Source organism: Zootoca vivipara, chromosome 10, assembly GCF_965207765.1.
Source record: "Zootoca vivipara chromosome 10, rZooViv2.hap1.1, whole genome shotgun sequence".
NCBI lineage: Eukaryota > Metazoa > Chordata > Lepidosauria > Squamata > Lacertidae > Zootoca > Zootoca vivipara.
The window spans coordinates 36988444-37005138 of NC_142593.1; the positions used below are offsets into that span (position 1 = coordinate 36988444).

A 16695-nucleotide genomic window follows, 5' to 3' on the forward strand; every position below is an offset into this window, starting at 1 on the left:
TATGTTCATTGCTATCTCAGAGAAACTGAGATATCTAAGCAGCTAAGGGTGATTTCACCCCTATTGTGGGATTATATATTAAATATATGAAATTGCAGTCACAGGAGTGGCAAATCCCTCCAAAATATAGTTTTATTGGGTGGCATATTTTTTCTAGAGCTGTTTCGTTTGGCCTTCGGACTGACGCAGTCTGACCCCACGGTTACCCTCCCCTAAGGTTTTATTTATAATGGTTTTATCTTATTCGTAGATTTTTAATTTTAAAATTGAATTTTAACACTGTATTATTCTGTTGTTTTAACTGAATTGTTTCTTTTATATTTGTGTTGATATTATTTGTTGTTAGCCGCCCTGAGCCCGGTCTTGACTGGGAAGGGCGGGGTATAAATAAAAATTATTATTATTATTATTATTATTATTATTATTATTATTATCTTCATTGTATAATGTAAGATGTGTTTTTATAATTGTATCCATTTCAGTCACTTATTTTTTATTTTATTTTGACTTTATTATGAAAAGATCCATTGTGTTGAACTCACACTATTTTGTTTGCGCCTTCTCTTGAAAACCCTAACAACAACTAGAAAAAATAGTGCTATACTGTGAGGCTATTAGTTACCTAATAAACTCAAGACATTGAGATTTTCTCCCTCAAACGTCAGAAGCACAGACAGCAGCACCATATTTTGAGCGATGTGACATGTTAAGGATGGGGAAAAGGTGTTCTCTTAGCTTCCCACTGATTTTTTGTAAAGGGCATAGCTGCCACTTTCTGCAAAAACCCAATATGCAGAAGCAAAACCATTTATCTTTTTTCTACCCCATTCTCCATGAAGGAAAGATGCTTTTATTCCTGCAAGTTGGGATTTTGCAGAAAGTTATCGCCTCCGCAAACTGAACAGGTGGTGGTAGTGTGTGTGGATTCTCCCTCTTCCCAACTGGGTTTTCGGAGGAAGCAGCAGTGAGGCATCTTTTCAAGAGCCCATCTTGTAAGAGAGAACGCCTTCATTTTCCTCCCCAGAGGAGAAAAGGGAACCCAAAAGCAGTTCTTGGAGGAAGCACAGGGATTCTTGGAAGAAGAGATAGATTTTGTCCTCTGGATTCAGCATGATTTATTTTGTAACCAATTCTGAAACTGTTTTACTACAGCTGCCATCTTGCCATGAAAAATAAGGAATTCAATTTCAAAACAGTTCTTCATTTCAACCATCCACAAACTGTATTAACGGCTTAAATTGAATTTCCTTAAGAAACAGAGAAGGGACAGGTCAATTGTTGCTTTCAGAGGATTTATACATAGAATTTTACCTGCGTTTTGAATGTGATCTGTTCCTTCGAGATTTTGAACTAGATCTGGATACTGAACGTGAATGGGAGCGCGACCGACCACCTTTCCTTTCACTGCTCTTTCCAGACTCTGAGAGAAAAAACGACTTTGCAGTGTAAGCTCAGAATATTTACAGATCCCAGCTAACAATCTGGCACAAGTGGAATGTACCACATATATTGCAAGGGGCCTACTCTCTGCACATCTTCCTTCTTTGCAAAAATCCTTCAGAAACATCCAAGAAAGTCATTGCATATATTCGTTGAGTGCAGCCATCCTGCAGCAGTACACATAAACCAGATAATTATAAACAGCTAGCTAAATAAGGAATGGGATTTATGTTGCCGCCACAATGCACAAGTTTAAAACATGTTTGGCAAAACTCACTTCAGAGAGAAACACAAATTCCAATAAAGCAGTTTGAAAAACTATGCAGAAATACACATAATAGCACTGTATTTTATTGTCAAAGCACTATTACAATTAAGGAGTTGATGCTTGAAAACCTAGTCCCCCTACAGAACAGTTTCAATAATATATGTTTTATAACCAATCACTAAATGAAGCAATAGATTGGGAAAACGGATGACAAACATTAGTCAAAGTTATTCCACTGGATAGATTTAATTCCAGTGATTTTCAGGTCAGCTCAATCAGATGAACTCTAGCCAGCCAGGTCAGGAAACAATACTAACTGAATCTTCCCCTTAAGCAGTAAAAGATATTTCTGGATTTGGAAGTTGAATTTTTGAAAACAAGAATAGCATACACCTTTTTAAAAACAAAGAACCCAACGCATCCGATATGCAAGTGCCAGATACTTGTAAGATAGGTAATGGAACTGCATGTCAGTCAGCGCTATTTGTTCTTCTTTAATAGGTTAAAATGTTACAATTCATAGTAATAATAATTGGCAAGCTAAATATTACAACATTCATTAGAAAATCATGTAACAGTCAGCTCTTGCCAGTGAGACCTCTTCTGAAACTGCTATCATAGAACATTGGGGAGTGCTCTCTATAAGCTAGGATTGCAAATGAGTTTGCTGAACTAGGAAGATTAGAGATGAACACCTGGCAGTGGAGAAGGTGGAGGAGACAGGGAGTTAATGAAAGGAGGGGCCAACAAGGGAAAAAAAACCAATACATTTATGTTACGGTTAATAAAAAAGACCCCATTCAGCACTTTGACAATAGAAAGCAGTGCTACCCAGTGCGTGAACAGTTCTATCTTCATGGTGTAAAGTGTAAAACCACTCAGACACCATCAAACAGATGGGTCACAAAATAATGTTGTCCACTGGTTGTTGCTCAAGCTGGCCTTCCCCTATATCTAAAAGTAAATAAATAATAAAAACCTATTCTAAGTATACACCAGGATTCATTGCAGCAGAGATACTTTCATCCTAGCAGTGGTGATATTCGTATTGCAAGAAAGTAATAATATCCTACCTGGCTCAATAGCAGCAGATATAAAAGACTGGGCTTCCCGTACACGCTTCATCACTTCTTCTAACTCCTTAGCAGCAGCTTGTGGTGTCATTTCAGGAGGCTTCACTATTGCATTATTGGAGTGATTTATTCTAAATTAAACAAGCAAACTCAATTCAGTTTATATGTCATTGCACATATGCACACGTAGTTGAACAAGACACACAGAAAAGATATGCACTTCACACCCAAATATTCATTTTATAGTGCAGTCAGCCACAGAACTGGGGACCAGCACTTAAGCCTCATATTCTTCAGTCCGCAACTAGCTTGGATTATACCTAGTCTTTGCAGGTAAGGGATGGTGGAAAATCGACCTTTATTTATGTTCTCTGTTAAACACCTGGGAAAAGAGACTTTCTCTTTCCTTTTTCCTGTCATCTCCCTTTTTTCATTAAGGCTCGTTGCTTTTTGAAGTCTATGTGCAAGCTTTGTTCTTTTTAGTTTAAACTCCAGGTGCTGTATTATACTCAAGTCACTTTAGAAATAGCAAATGTTATTAAATACAATATTGTGCATGACTCCATGCAAAGGATATATGCATTTGATTTTGCAAAGTGCACCCATTTCAAAACACGGAAAAGAGCCGAAAGGGGACTACAACAGGTAATTACATTTTTGCACATGTTTTGCTCTAATTTTGGCAGTTTTCTGCCAAATGCTTCAACTTAAACTTAAGATTTCTGCTTGAAATGCTGAATGCCAGACCACTTTTATTCTGCATAGTTGTTTCAATAAATGATTTCAATCTGTTTTAGTATTTTAGCTTCTGTATGTTTTAAAGTTTTAAAGTAGAGTTGTAATTTTTTCTTGATTTTGCTATTTTCTCTTTTGTAAACTGCTTTGAGGTTTTGTTTTGTTTGTTTTTTTACAATCAAGCGTTGTATAAATTTTATAAATAAAAAGCATTGGCTTGCTGGCTCAATTTTTACTTGATTTTGCAAAACTTGCCTCTGATCTCTAGAGCTGGAGTTGCCCGTGGTCTTTATTTCAGGACAGGAACCAGTATGGAGCCTGGGGGTATTAAATTGCAAACAGGGTAGAGCTCACAGAGGATACCACTTGAACTGTTGTGGCACATGCCTCTGCTTGCACACAAGCAACAGCTAAAAAGAATAAGATTGCACTTTTTCTACCAAAGTACTAACTGCAAACAGATTAACAGGCTTTATCAGGTACTTGGTAAAGGGATTAAAGTACCATTGAAACGGCAGCTTCTGCATGGCAAACCTTTCACACAGGTTCAGCAGATCTGTTTGCCAACATGAACACGATTTAGGTTTTAAGTAAAGACAGAGGGCCCTTGCACAGAGTTAAATATAAAATGCATGCAAATATTGCTATGGAAATGCTATTCTGTGCTAAAAAAATAATTTTTATATATATTATTCAGTAGTTTCCTAAAACTGTGGCAGAATTCTATAGGACAGGGTTGCAATTACACACAATATACCTCCCAATTTATTTTGATAATATTTGTACAGTTTCTTACTTCAGCGGCCTATCTCCAAACACAACTCCATTAAATGCAAGGGCTCGAGGAACAGAATTTTGGTCAGCAAACTCGACAAAAGCAAAACGTGTTGGTTGAGTCTCATCGCCTGCCATCCGCACAAACTTGACTTCTCCAACTTGCTTAAAAAACTCAAGAAGCTGATCTGCTGTAGTAGTCTTTAAAAAGAAAGAAAGAGGGCTCAGTCAAGTAACATGACATGCATTCACTTATAAGCCTGCCCCATATCCTTTGACCCAGGCAAAAAGGATATCCAAGTCCCAACTACTGTAAACTCCTGAATGACCACTCCCCATACTGCATGGTCTGTCCATCTAATGCAGATTATAAATCAGGAAGAGTCAACATGGTGCCCTTGAAATATTTCTTGAACTACAACTCCCATTAGCCTCATTCAGCATAGCCAATAGCAGGTGTGATGGGAGTTGTAGTCCAACTACATCAGGAGGGAATCATACTGGCAACTTCTGGTACTGTATAGATCATCTCAGTGGGGCCTTGTGACCTCTGTGTTGTTCACAGCACCATACTATACAAGTTGGGAGGAAAAGTAATCATTTTTAAGCTCTTGCAGGCTGTATAGTGTCTGTAACTAACCTCTGTACACAGCATCAGGGAAAGGCTGATGCAGCAGATGCTCTTTTAGTTTGCTCAAAATAAGAGCTATCAAGCCATGGAATATGAAGCTACACTTTCCATTAATACAGGTGTGGGGAACCTTTGGCCCTTCTAGTGTTGCTGAACTACACTTCCCATCATTAGCCAAAAAGCTGTAATTCAGCAACACCTGGATGGCCAAAGGTTCCTCACACCTGCATTAATGTATCTACTGTAGCAAAGACATTTACCTGGGAATTCAAGTTTCCAACATATACAGTCCTCCTAATTTCATCAATCTTGGAAGGATCCACATTGCCCATAATGGGCGGCTGCGGTATGTCTCCAATGGCTGTAATATTATGATCCAACGCTGCTGCTGGTATCGCACCCAGTGGACCAAGAGAAATACCAATCTGAAAACAGAGGATAGTTTTTACAGAAAGAAGTATGAAAAGTTTTCCTCCCACTGTGGACTGGTTCAAATTAAATTCACTTCAAAATTTAGGACTGTTAGCACCAGTCCTAAAACCTGCTGTTTGATATGTGACCACAAACCATCTTGGCTGACCAGACCAGGAAAGCAATCTTCTTAAAAGGAAAACAACTGTGTAAAAAGCTGTATACACTGTCACTGATATGTCTTAAGAAGAGGAGTCTTCTTCCACGTTTAGCAAAAGCATTATTGCATAGCTACTTGAGTCCTCTTTCAATTCTAGAAAGTTTAGCACCCAGAAGATGGTAAATCTAAGAGTGCACAACAAGACATGGAGTCCATTTTAAAATTATTTCAATCTGCAGATGCTGTAGCTTTAACATTATGCCAGCTTTCTCGCCCACCCAACTTTTTTTTCTTTTTTGCTTAACATTCAACCTGACAAAGAGTTCTGGAGAACTCTAGATCTTGCTCATTATGTTGCAACATTCAAACTGGTCCTAATGAATGTATTGCCCTACATTTGAATAATTTCAGATTCAAGACAATTACTGTCATCATTACAATGTACATGCACCCAAAATGCAACTGAATAGACTGCATCTTCTTTAAGTAAAATCATTACTTTAATATCTACTTACTGAACTCACGGGTGGTGTTGGTATAGGAAGCAACCCTCCACCAGGAATCAGGCTTGTCATTGTAGGAGCAGGAGCCAAGAGGGAGAGGGCTTTGGCTTCATCTGGAATTTTACCTGAAGAAGCAAATATTTTTGTTACTAAAAGTAACGCCACCTCCCAAGTGTTATTTTTCTATTTTATTTTTTTTACCAACACCCTTCAACTTAAAAATAGTAAAGAAAAAAATCAATCTATGAGAGCCTTACAAAAAAGAAAATAATTCCAAGTTTTTCCTTTGCCCCTGCTCCACTAGGAACAACAAGTGAGCAAAACTAGCATTACCGGATTATTACTTTAAAAACTGAACAATGTAGACAATTATTTAACACTTTGAGCTATGGGTCACCTGTACTGGAAACTTAATGTTCATGAACCAAACGATATCAAGCATGGACGCTTTCGCAGGACGTTGTTTTCACGGTGATCGAAAGTTGTGTTACACATGACAACCGTTCGTGTTGGCTGCATCACTAATAGCACACAGAACATCAGATACAGAAAAGAAGAACATTTTTTAAAGTTTAATCCCCAGAAATGGCAAATAACCAAATCAGTCAAAAGGAAAAAAAAGAGGAAATAGGAGTGTGCTAACCACAATCAGCCCTTTTTGTCTGCTAAAATAGCTGAGTGAAAAATGTTACCAGATGACTGCCTTTCGTCAGTCCGGTACAACAACTCAAGCAAGGCAAGAAACCTAGAACCGCACTGATTTGTAGCTTAGGTACTTCAACTACCCACAGTTTCCTTAACATCCGGAGGTAGTGGGGCATTTACCAAAATATTTGTTCAATCTCATTGGTCCAATGCGGACATAAGCATTTATGTCTGAGTGCCTAAACTATTGTTAAGCACTATACCTTCATCAAATAAACATAACTAAGGTAGTTTGACTACCTGTCCGGCATCTTTATTTGTCAGGTGACAATAAGTTCTGCTGGTGTCTCTATATATTTTCTTTGGAAGCATGGCTGATCCTCAGTAAAATAAACAATAATGTCACTATATGTTTGGGATCTTAACCCAACATTTAGTACTAATTATAATCAACCACTGCCTGCACTAGATTATTACCGGTACCTAAAATGAACTTGACTAAAGCGTGCTTTAAGTTTAACCCACTTAGTCTTTCCTTAAGATATCCTAAGAGCTGCTAAATACTGTATTGTAATTTCCATTTAAGCTTCAGCAACTTAAAGAGCCATAAAAAGTTCTAACACACACAAACCAGAATTATTTGAAAAGCTGACCAGAAATTATTACCTGCACATGGCAAAGCACTCTGCCTAGAAGTCACCTTTGTCTGAAGTAACACTAAGTGTACTCGTCAAAGTAACAACAACCAATCTAAACCACTGAGCCCTCAAAGCACCTGGTGTTTTAATGACATTTCCAAAGAGAGATAGACAGACCCTTTTGGTAGTTTTTTAAATCCCTGCCCACTAACATCCTATCTGCCCCTCTCCTACTGCTACAGTCGTCACTTCCATAGACAATCAAATACATAATATGGGGCAAACTTTCAAACTACTGCATTAACTTCTGGAAGGCTGCTACACTAGAAGCTGGCTGAAGACCTAAACTGTGATTTTCAAGGCAATCTGAGTTTGTGAAGCATACAATTACAAAATAAACCAAAGCCAATACTAAGACAGCAATAAAGCATTACAATTAAAATAGTAATAGCTTCTTATCCAGATAGAGATCAATTATTTCTGATTTTTCTTGGGCAAGATACAAGGCTCATGTGTAGGAACCAAATTATGGTCTAAGACGTACACATGAATTAGCCAGTGTCTCTTGACTACGATAAAATTCAAGTACATCAGTGTTCTGGTAGGATGCTTCAAGATCAAGATAATACATGGATAAAAATCAATGGGAATAAATACAGTAAGACCATTTCCAAGCTTAAGTACTACAAGTAAAGCCTTTTTCAGACTTTACTAGAAAACAAAAATCATCATCAAAACTGAAACATCAAAAATTCTATTTCTGATCAGAACGAAACTACTAAACGTAAACTAGCATCCAGAAAACTAGTTTCACACACGACTACAACTTCTCTGCAACAAAATTATTCTTTACCTAAAGAGTATCTTTTGTTCCTAACTATACTTATATTTATATATTTCTCAGCTTAGTGATGAATGGAGTTAAAAGTCCACAAAAAATAAAAACATATTTCAGTAGTTTCAATCTCCACAAAAGATATCCATATTTGTTGAAACTCCTTTCTATGTATAAAACACTAAGCATTGTCAATGGCTAAAATGACATTCTTAAAAGCAATGATATGAAGTGTGCACGCGCAGAAGCAAGCAAACACACACACACACACACACACACACACACACACACTTCGCATTCATTCAGAGCTAGACCATGTCATTTTAAACTGATTGATCACTATAATTATTTGTGTCAATTTACTACTGTCAGTTTAAAACCTCTGGTGTCTTACCCTCACTTGAAGTAATCATTATAGCTTTAAAAAAAATATTCAAGTGGCTTTAGAACATGCATTCCCAAACTTCGGCCCTCCAGATGTTTTGGACTACAATTCCCATCACTCCTGACCACTGGTCCTGTTAGCTAGGGATCATGGGAGTTGTAGGCCAAAACATCTGGAGGGCCGCAGTTTGGGGATGCCTGCTTTAGAATAACTGTAAATTTTGGCCTGTTAGCAAAATCAGCAACTTCAGGAGGGTCTATTTTTAACAATATAATTCCTTGGCTGCTTACATAAAATTCCCACAAATTTCAAAAATCTTTATTGAAAAAGAGAACAATGAAAGAGATGACAATATCAATTTGTGCTCGTTTCTACTTCAGAGAAATGTAACAGAAGAATGTTGGTGTTTTTCTTGAGAGGTTTACATAGAAAATATTCGAACTTGACAATGAAAACACTTCTATGGCGTGCCTCTGCTGTATCTAAGAGTATGCCATAAGCATGTGCCAACTCAAGATGCAAGAGAAAAATTAGTCCTGCTTGCCGTCTTCCCATAGAATGCTACAGTAAAGAGAAGACAGTATATAAAACAAACACTGGTCAATACTTCACCTTCAATTCACAATTGAGTGTTTTCCGGGCTTTCTCCTATTTTTTTTAGAAATTAATTAAGAATATTATTAGTATTATTTATTTATTTTCAAAATAAATAATACAACAGCCAATTGAACAGGCCATGTATAAGTATTGAAAAAACAATGTCCCCCCGTTCACATACTCACCCAACCATGTGGAAGCATTTTCCTCACAGAGCTCTCTCATATGGTTTCAGCATTCATATACATACTGCCACCAAGAACATAGTGGGAAAGTGGCTCCCACACAACTCAGTGAACATGTGAAGAGAGCCATTATCTTTTTAGATACGGGCAACCAACTTTCTATGGTTGCTTAGTAAGAGAGCTTCTGGGAAGGGAGGGGGAAGTATTTTCAGAGGACAGTCTTCAGATTGTAGTCCAGAAAAGCCACATATATCTAAAAGCTTCAATAATATGAGCCAATGGAAACAAATGGATCACTTTGCTTTTCAAATAATCCAATTCTAGCCAGATTTACTCAGACGTAATTCCTATTAATTTTATTCATCTTTTTATTTATAACTATGCATGTTTAGGATTGCATCTACAAAGTCTAAACTCTTGAATTTTTGGTTGATCTATGAACAATTTAATAGGGTCAAGTTTAAAATGAATCATGAACTCTTATAACAGAACACCATTTTTACAGAACTGAAGAACCAGCTCACAGGTAGAAATGAAAGAATTAAAGCAAAAAAGGGACAAAATTAACAAAAAGAAGAGAAAAGAAAGCAAAATAAAATAATAAAAACAGAGACAGGGCGTCCATCTTCTGCAGGCCAGACTCCGCTCTCATTCCCCCATGAAGTTGTCACTTGGCGGCAGGTTTAGTGGCATGGCAAACAATGCCTAACTCAGGCAAGTGTAACAGGTCTGCCTTGGCCAGTCTAGTCATCTAATAATGCACAAATATCACACAGAGAAAACATACAAAACCAAATTAATAGTCAAAATCCATCTTCCAGAAAATGTGGACATAAAAAAGTTCAGAATGATGGTTAAAAGTAGCATCTCTGATACATTTCAATATTGGCCTCTCTCAAACAAGAACAAGTTTTTTCAAGAGAGATTTCAGTTATACATACAATGTAATGATTTTTGATTATTATTTTTTGCCAAAGTCACAATGTTGGTTAGTAATGTGAATAGTGGTGAAGTGTGTTTGTGTTACACATTGAACACCAGTTTAATGCCCAGTGCGGGCCTTCAGAGAAGAATAGTTTCTGACAGACAGAATAGAAGTATTTTTTAAAAAGCTGTTGAATTCCTTCTTTCACACACACCCCCAATATCCTTCTATGACAGGTTTCTAGACAATTATCATTCCCGCAAGAAAATTATTATGCAACATCAGCCACTAGTAGGCAAGCGTAGATAAAACACAGCACATTATACCAGTGCTCTTACAGTCTGCTCCTTTTCCTCATTTGGTCGAAGGTAAATTCAAGGAAGATGTCCATGAAGTTTTAACCATTGTCCAGCCTATGCATTTTCTAACTAAAACCATTTGGAATTCTTACTAAGTCTAAAAAACACATAATTAGAGAACTATGTTGAGATGTTCCACTTCAGAAAACGACATCTTAGAAATTCCTTGCCTGCCTGGACTACCAGTCCTAATTAGGGATGAAATCCTTTGCAAGCTTACCTGAAAGTAAGCCACCTTGAACTCTTTGAGTATAGTTGTGTAGGATTGCACTGTAAGTGCTATTTAAGAAGCTGCACAAGCAGCAATTTTTAAGGCAGTTTACACTGTCAGGATAGATGTCCATTATTTCAACATGTTCTTTATATCCATTTACAGGTTTAAATAGGTAATGTATGCTTTCTAGAATTGTAAACTGTACCCAAACACAGCATTCATGATCAGCACTATGTATATATGCATTTATTCTATTTATTATTGACTCTAGATATTTCATTATGACATTGTGTCTCTCTGGAAAGTCACCTTTGGGTGTAAACTTGCACACATTAAACATTGTGTAAGCTTTGTGTAAGAATGCAAACAAGTTTATGTGTCATTTTATTGCACATAACCCTGTCTTCCAACAACGTATCAGCAGAAATAACAGGGTAGAGAAGCACCACCAAGCCCCCTGGAGCAGTTGGCTACAAGGAAACAAAAGGAAGAAGGATCCTCTTTTTTATAGTCCCCAGGGTATCCCTTCCTCACCAGCCACTTTCTAGCTGGAGGGTTGGTTTTATTACCTTTACTAGTTGGAAATACAGTAGTTCTATCTCATGTGCTTAGCTATTCTTCTCTCATGAAAGTTACAAGAGAGCAGAAGACAGACCATGAAAGTGGGGTAGTATAGGACACTCATTTGTTCTTGGTACAGTAACAGTGTCGTTATCAGATAGGCAAGTATAAAATATAAAAACTGTTCTTCTCCATGCCCAAAGTATCAGTCCCAAAACAAAGAATAACCATCTTAGATAAAGGTAAGTAACCTTCAAATACTCTCTCGACTTTTAGAAATTTGGTTTTAGTTTGGTGAAGCTATTCCAATAACACCAGGGTACAGAACCTGTGGCTCCCCAGATGCTGTTGGACTAAAGCCATGCTGTCTGAGTCTAAGGCCCCCCACAATAATCCTAGCTATAGTACTATAGTCAGGGTATACCAGGAATGGGATAAAACAGTGCTTTGGTGTATTTCATATCAGTGAGGCCAAGAGGTCTTGCCATCTGGGCAGCCCAGGACATCCAAGCATACTGCCCAGGCTTGCACCCAAGGGAGGTCACTTTGGTGCTGCTAACACAGCGGTTTCACTTCACCCCTGGAGGTGCACTCCATTGTCTCTCCAGACAGACGGATGCCAACAAGTGGTGCCTTCCCTTCCCTGAATAAACCATGCTAAGAACCAACTCAGAGCCGCAAATGAAAACTATTGAAAACTAAAACAAAGGGCATAACTGATTGGTTAATGGTACTTTCAAGGCATTAGAATTAACCGCTGAAAATTTTGTTCTTATGTATCTGCAACATATAGGTAAGAGTAGGCACAGATCTCCCTACTCCAGAAATGCATGTATTCCTGCTTTGCCAGAGGGAAGAAGAGAGGTTTTGTTTCTTGGAACATATATACTAAGAACAGAACTGTAATGCCATGCACACTTTATATTAAAAATCCATACTGGATGGTATGGGCAGTATCCAACTAACTCCTTTCACCAGCACAAGGATTTCTGCTTGCGTAACATAACTTCCTCCCCACATGCATCCAGTGCCCTCTCCAAATCTGCCCTGGAGGAATAGATTTAGGGAGCATGGCGGGCAGGTGATTAGAAGCATCAGTTGCACAAGTCATCTACCTTGCTGTGATGGATCAACTTAGTTAGATACTGCCCTACATGTGGACATTACCCAGTTCTAAAGCAAAGATTTCACAAATTAGTTATATTTTAGCAAAAAGTATGGAACATCATTAAAGTTTAAGTGCAGAAAGGGAAATGGTAAGTAAAGAACACAGTAACCCAACTCTCAAACAGAAACTCCCATGATAGCTCTTTTATTATTTTTTTGTGCTCTTAGCACATATTAATTTCCACAATCAGAAGAGCCATATATCAATATTTTTAAAAGGAAATTCTGAGGTCCACAGGAAGGCATACTCTCCAAGCTGCAGAAAGCCATGTCAATTGTGCTCCACAACTTCAAACAATCTTGCTAGAAGACCTGACACTCAAGCATGTGATATGGCACAGAAGCACTTTTTCTACTGCATTTGAGATTATGTCACCAAAGTCATATTTATTTATCATAATAAAACATTTCAATTAGCAATGTAACTGGGTAATGATAATGTAACATAGTTATGAATTTAAGAAAAAAGACTGCAGGTTTTATTAATTCTGAAAATATGCAAGAATTCTTGAAAACTGTTCAGGATAGAGAGCAGAAATAAGGGTCAATAAATTTCAATAGATGTATTACCTTTCTCTGTTATAGGAAAGTTCTACTACAAGGATACGTTTATATATCTGCACTGTGTTTATCTGTTTTGGAATTGAAACCCTGAAGCTTAGTACCAAAATGTTTGATACATGTTCTGAACACATAGGAATGGATTCAACTAACTGGTCCTGATAGCAGACAACAGCACAAGCATTTCCACTAGTGCAATGGGCCTCTCCCCCAACCCTGCCACAAGTATGCACCTGAAATTGGCTTGGGGGTTTGGGGAGAACTCCCAGAACAGTGCACGGGGCACAGAAATGCTTGTGCTCACAAAGCGATATTCTTGGTACTAGGTTAAATTCCCCCCATGCTCTAAGCCTGTAAGTAGTATCTTGAGTTAATGACCTCCATCCTTGGCTCACAAGACCACCTTTAGAATTTTGTTTTATTTACTCCCTTTCATTTCCCTTCTGCTCACTGGCCAAGATCACCTTTGAATTTCTATCCAAACAATAGGAGTTAATTGCACCTGTGGATCTTGGCTGATGCTTTTGAGACATTTCCTTTATACCAACTAGGTTTTGCAGGAACAATTCCCTATCTCTGTACCTTCCCACATGTGCAAGGTATTCTGACAGAATTTTGTCCTGTCTAAACTATGACTAGAGAACTGGAATTCAGATATATACCTATGCAGCTAACAGAACCAAAGCTATTAGTGGATCTATCATTTATTATCTGAGCAGCTGAAGCAGTCCTTAACATTACAAGGTGATTTGCTACACAATTGTGAAAGCAGCATAAAGGCATACTTATGGTCACATTAAATCTAGAGATTTAATCTAGAGACAAACATGAGTTTGACCAAACTGGGGAGGCAGTGGAAGACAGGAATGCCTGGCGTGCTATGGTCCATGGGGTCACGAAGAGTCGGACACGACTAAACGACTAAACAACAACAACAAAATCTAGAGAACCACCCAGTTATTTGCTAACAACTCAAACTTTGGAATGCATTACTAATGAGTCATTAGGATGGGCTACACCATTACTCAAATTAAGCCCACCCAAGTAATAAACTACCATTGTTTTTGAATCCTGAGAATCCTAGCTTACAACCAAAATAAGAAAGTAGGGTCTAGCTCCTACTGTTTCAGAGATGTGTGAATATGTGATTGGAATTTTCTGATGTAGTTTCACTTCCATCTGTGTTGCCCATTCCTTTTCAGACAGATGGCTAGGACAATTTTAGGATGAAGTTGTCAGTGTGCAGTTTTAGTTAAAGAAGCAAATGTTCATCCTTGCAAAAGATAAATGAAACATGACCACATTTCATAAGAGAAAATGCCCACACATTTCAAACCTAATGTAACACATATTTTTAAATTCCATAAAACTTTTTAAAAAGAAAAGTGTCTTCCTTCCTACCAAATTCATTTCTATTACAAGAAAAGCAAGGTAAGTAATATCTTCAACACCTTCCCAGATGCTGAAAAAACACAAGCAACAAACTGACAGAACAGAGACTATCAAAACAAAGGTATAATCTGAAATACCAACCTTCAGCGCAGGGCACAACTATCAGAGCTCTGTCAATAAAAACCGTGTTTGTTAGATGCTGGGCCACACCAACACTTGAAGATTCCCGAAACTTAATATAACATACTTTGGAGGAAAAAGCAAGTGGTGCGTTGCTGCAAGAAAAAGAAAACCAATTAGATGCTGTAGTTTTGATCTATTTTTGCTAGCCTTATGCAACTATAAATATTAATGCAAATGTAACTTTAAAAATTACAGACCTAAGAACATGAAAACTGAAATACGTTTTCCGCATAGTATCAGATTACTTTAGGCTGGTATAAATATAACTCCAACTCATCCATTAACTACAGTTAAGGGATCAGGATATAAAACTGCACTATATCCACCTCCAGGTTCTCTAGTTCATGTGAGCATGTTTCACACATGCATACACAAACCCTTTACCATGGTTAGGAATGAACACTGAACAGCTTTAATCATGGTCAAAAAACCCCTGAATTCAGCTTTTGGAATCTGAATTACTATACCCAGCCTCTTAATCACAATTAACAATCAAGCTCATGTTGCGTCTGCATTGGTCATTAGTTTTTAATACAGAATATAAGTAAAACTTTTCTCCTAAAAATAATTCAAATACTAGCAAAGAAATATTCCGTCACCAGAAAATTCTTATTTAATTTCAAGTAATTAAAATATTTTAACAGCATTCTGTAAATGACCGATGAGACTGCTACAGTTTAATGAAATAAAATTGTACATTAGGCAAACTTCTGCATGTTCTTTAAGATCTTCAGATAAGATTTTTAAGAAATGGTGGAACACTTTTATAGCTGGGATCCTTCTGAGAATACGGCCAATTCCTTTAAGAAGACGTCTCTACCATCCATTTGATGCTGAATCTCCATCCCATGGACTGCAAGAAGATCAAACCTATCCATTCTTAAGGAAATCAGCCCTGAGTGCTCACTGGAAGGACAGATCGTGAAGCTGAGGCTCCAATACTTTGGCCACCTCATGAGAAGAGAAGAATCCTTGGAAAAGACCCTGATGTTGGGAAAGATGGAGGGCACTAGGAGAAGGGGACGACAGAGGACAAGATGGTTGGACAGTGTTCTCGAAGCTACGAACATGAGTTTGACCAAACTGCCTGGCGTGCTATGGTCCATGGGGTCACGAAGAGTCAGACACGACTAAACGACTAAACATCAACAACAACTGCACACTCATTTTTAATCACTCTACAAACTATCATGGGGACATTTTAATTTTTCAGTACTTGCCAAATGCAGCCACTTATTCAGCACACGTTGACACCTTGAACTCTTGGGGCAGTTGGCTCTCCCATGAGCTTAAATTAATAGAACTAACCTAGGTTTGTATAACAATGTCTGATGCTATGCTGATTCAGTGTGCAAAGACTAGACCTTAAGGAGTGTGTTTGAAGAGTGCAGGTGAACAGCATCAATTTATTTATGATTGTAAAATCCCAAGAAATCTGTGAAAAACTCTAAAGGATCTCTCCAAAATAGGTAACAGGAAACAGAATGGCAGAAGAGATTCAATATCAGTAAGGGAGAAATGGTGCACAATAAGACAAGTCCCAGGTTGCACATAAAAAACAATGGCTTCCCATTACTTCTAGGCTGTTCGTGTCTTCCCAGCAAGCACAAGGTGGAAGCACTAATACTAATTAAAAGTTTATTCTGCTAACATCCCATTCATGTTTACATATTTGAGTAGTCTCTCTGCAATTTACAAGTGCTTGAGGGAAAGGGGGGAAGGCATCCCTTACAATCCCTTCCTATGCGTACTTATTGGAAACTTAAAAGTCATATTAATGTAAGGACCATTAATTTCAATATGTTCCCAAGCTGCATGCAAAGGATTGCAGCTTTACACGGAAGCAAGCGCTGTTGAAATGAATAAGGCTTACTCCCGAGTAACTAGTCACTAGCCTAGCCTTGGATGCAACGCATTGCAAGGAACGAGATTCGGGGGAAAGGAAAGCAGGATCCCCGAGGAGCCAGATTTCTCCTACATGGCGTCTTTGCTAAACGCCAACGCCAAGGAGAGCCTCGAGGAAGCACGAAAAGCGGCTGAGGCTTCTAGGGAG

General features: G+C 38.0%; 1 protein-coding gene across 12 annotated transcripts in view; it reads right to left on the minus strand.

Moving 5' to 3' along the window:
- The window catches only part of SREK1 (splicing regulatory glutamic acid and lysine rich protein 1), a 31372-nt gene that overhangs the window by 14132 nt on the left and 545 nt on the right, over window positions 1–16695 (minus strand). The window contains exons 2-9 of one of the 12 annotated variants that reach the window (XM_088652674.1): window positions 14601–14734; window positions 6393–6516; window positions 6008–6120; window positions 5182–5346; window positions 4313–4491; window positions 3772–3834; window positions 2782–2912; window positions 1312–1420 (exon numbers count right to left, since the gene is read on the minus strand). In XM_088652674.1, coding sequence (XP_088508800.1) covers window positions 1312–1420; window positions 2782–2912; window positions 3772–3834; window positions 4313–4491; window positions 5182–5346; window positions 6008–6067 — 707 coding nt within the window. In that variant the 5' untranslated portion in view covers window positions 6068–6120; window positions 6393–6516; window positions 14601–14734. Of the gene's footprint in view, window positions 1–1311; window positions 1421–2781; window positions 2913–3771; window positions 3835–4312; window positions 4492–5181; window positions 5347–6007; window positions 6121–6392; window positions 7291–9110; window positions 9142–14600; window positions 14735–16695 lie in introns of those variants that run through there. The other 11 variants (XM_035099714.3, XM_035099713.3, XM_088652679.1 and 8 more) reach the window with 11 other exon arrangements.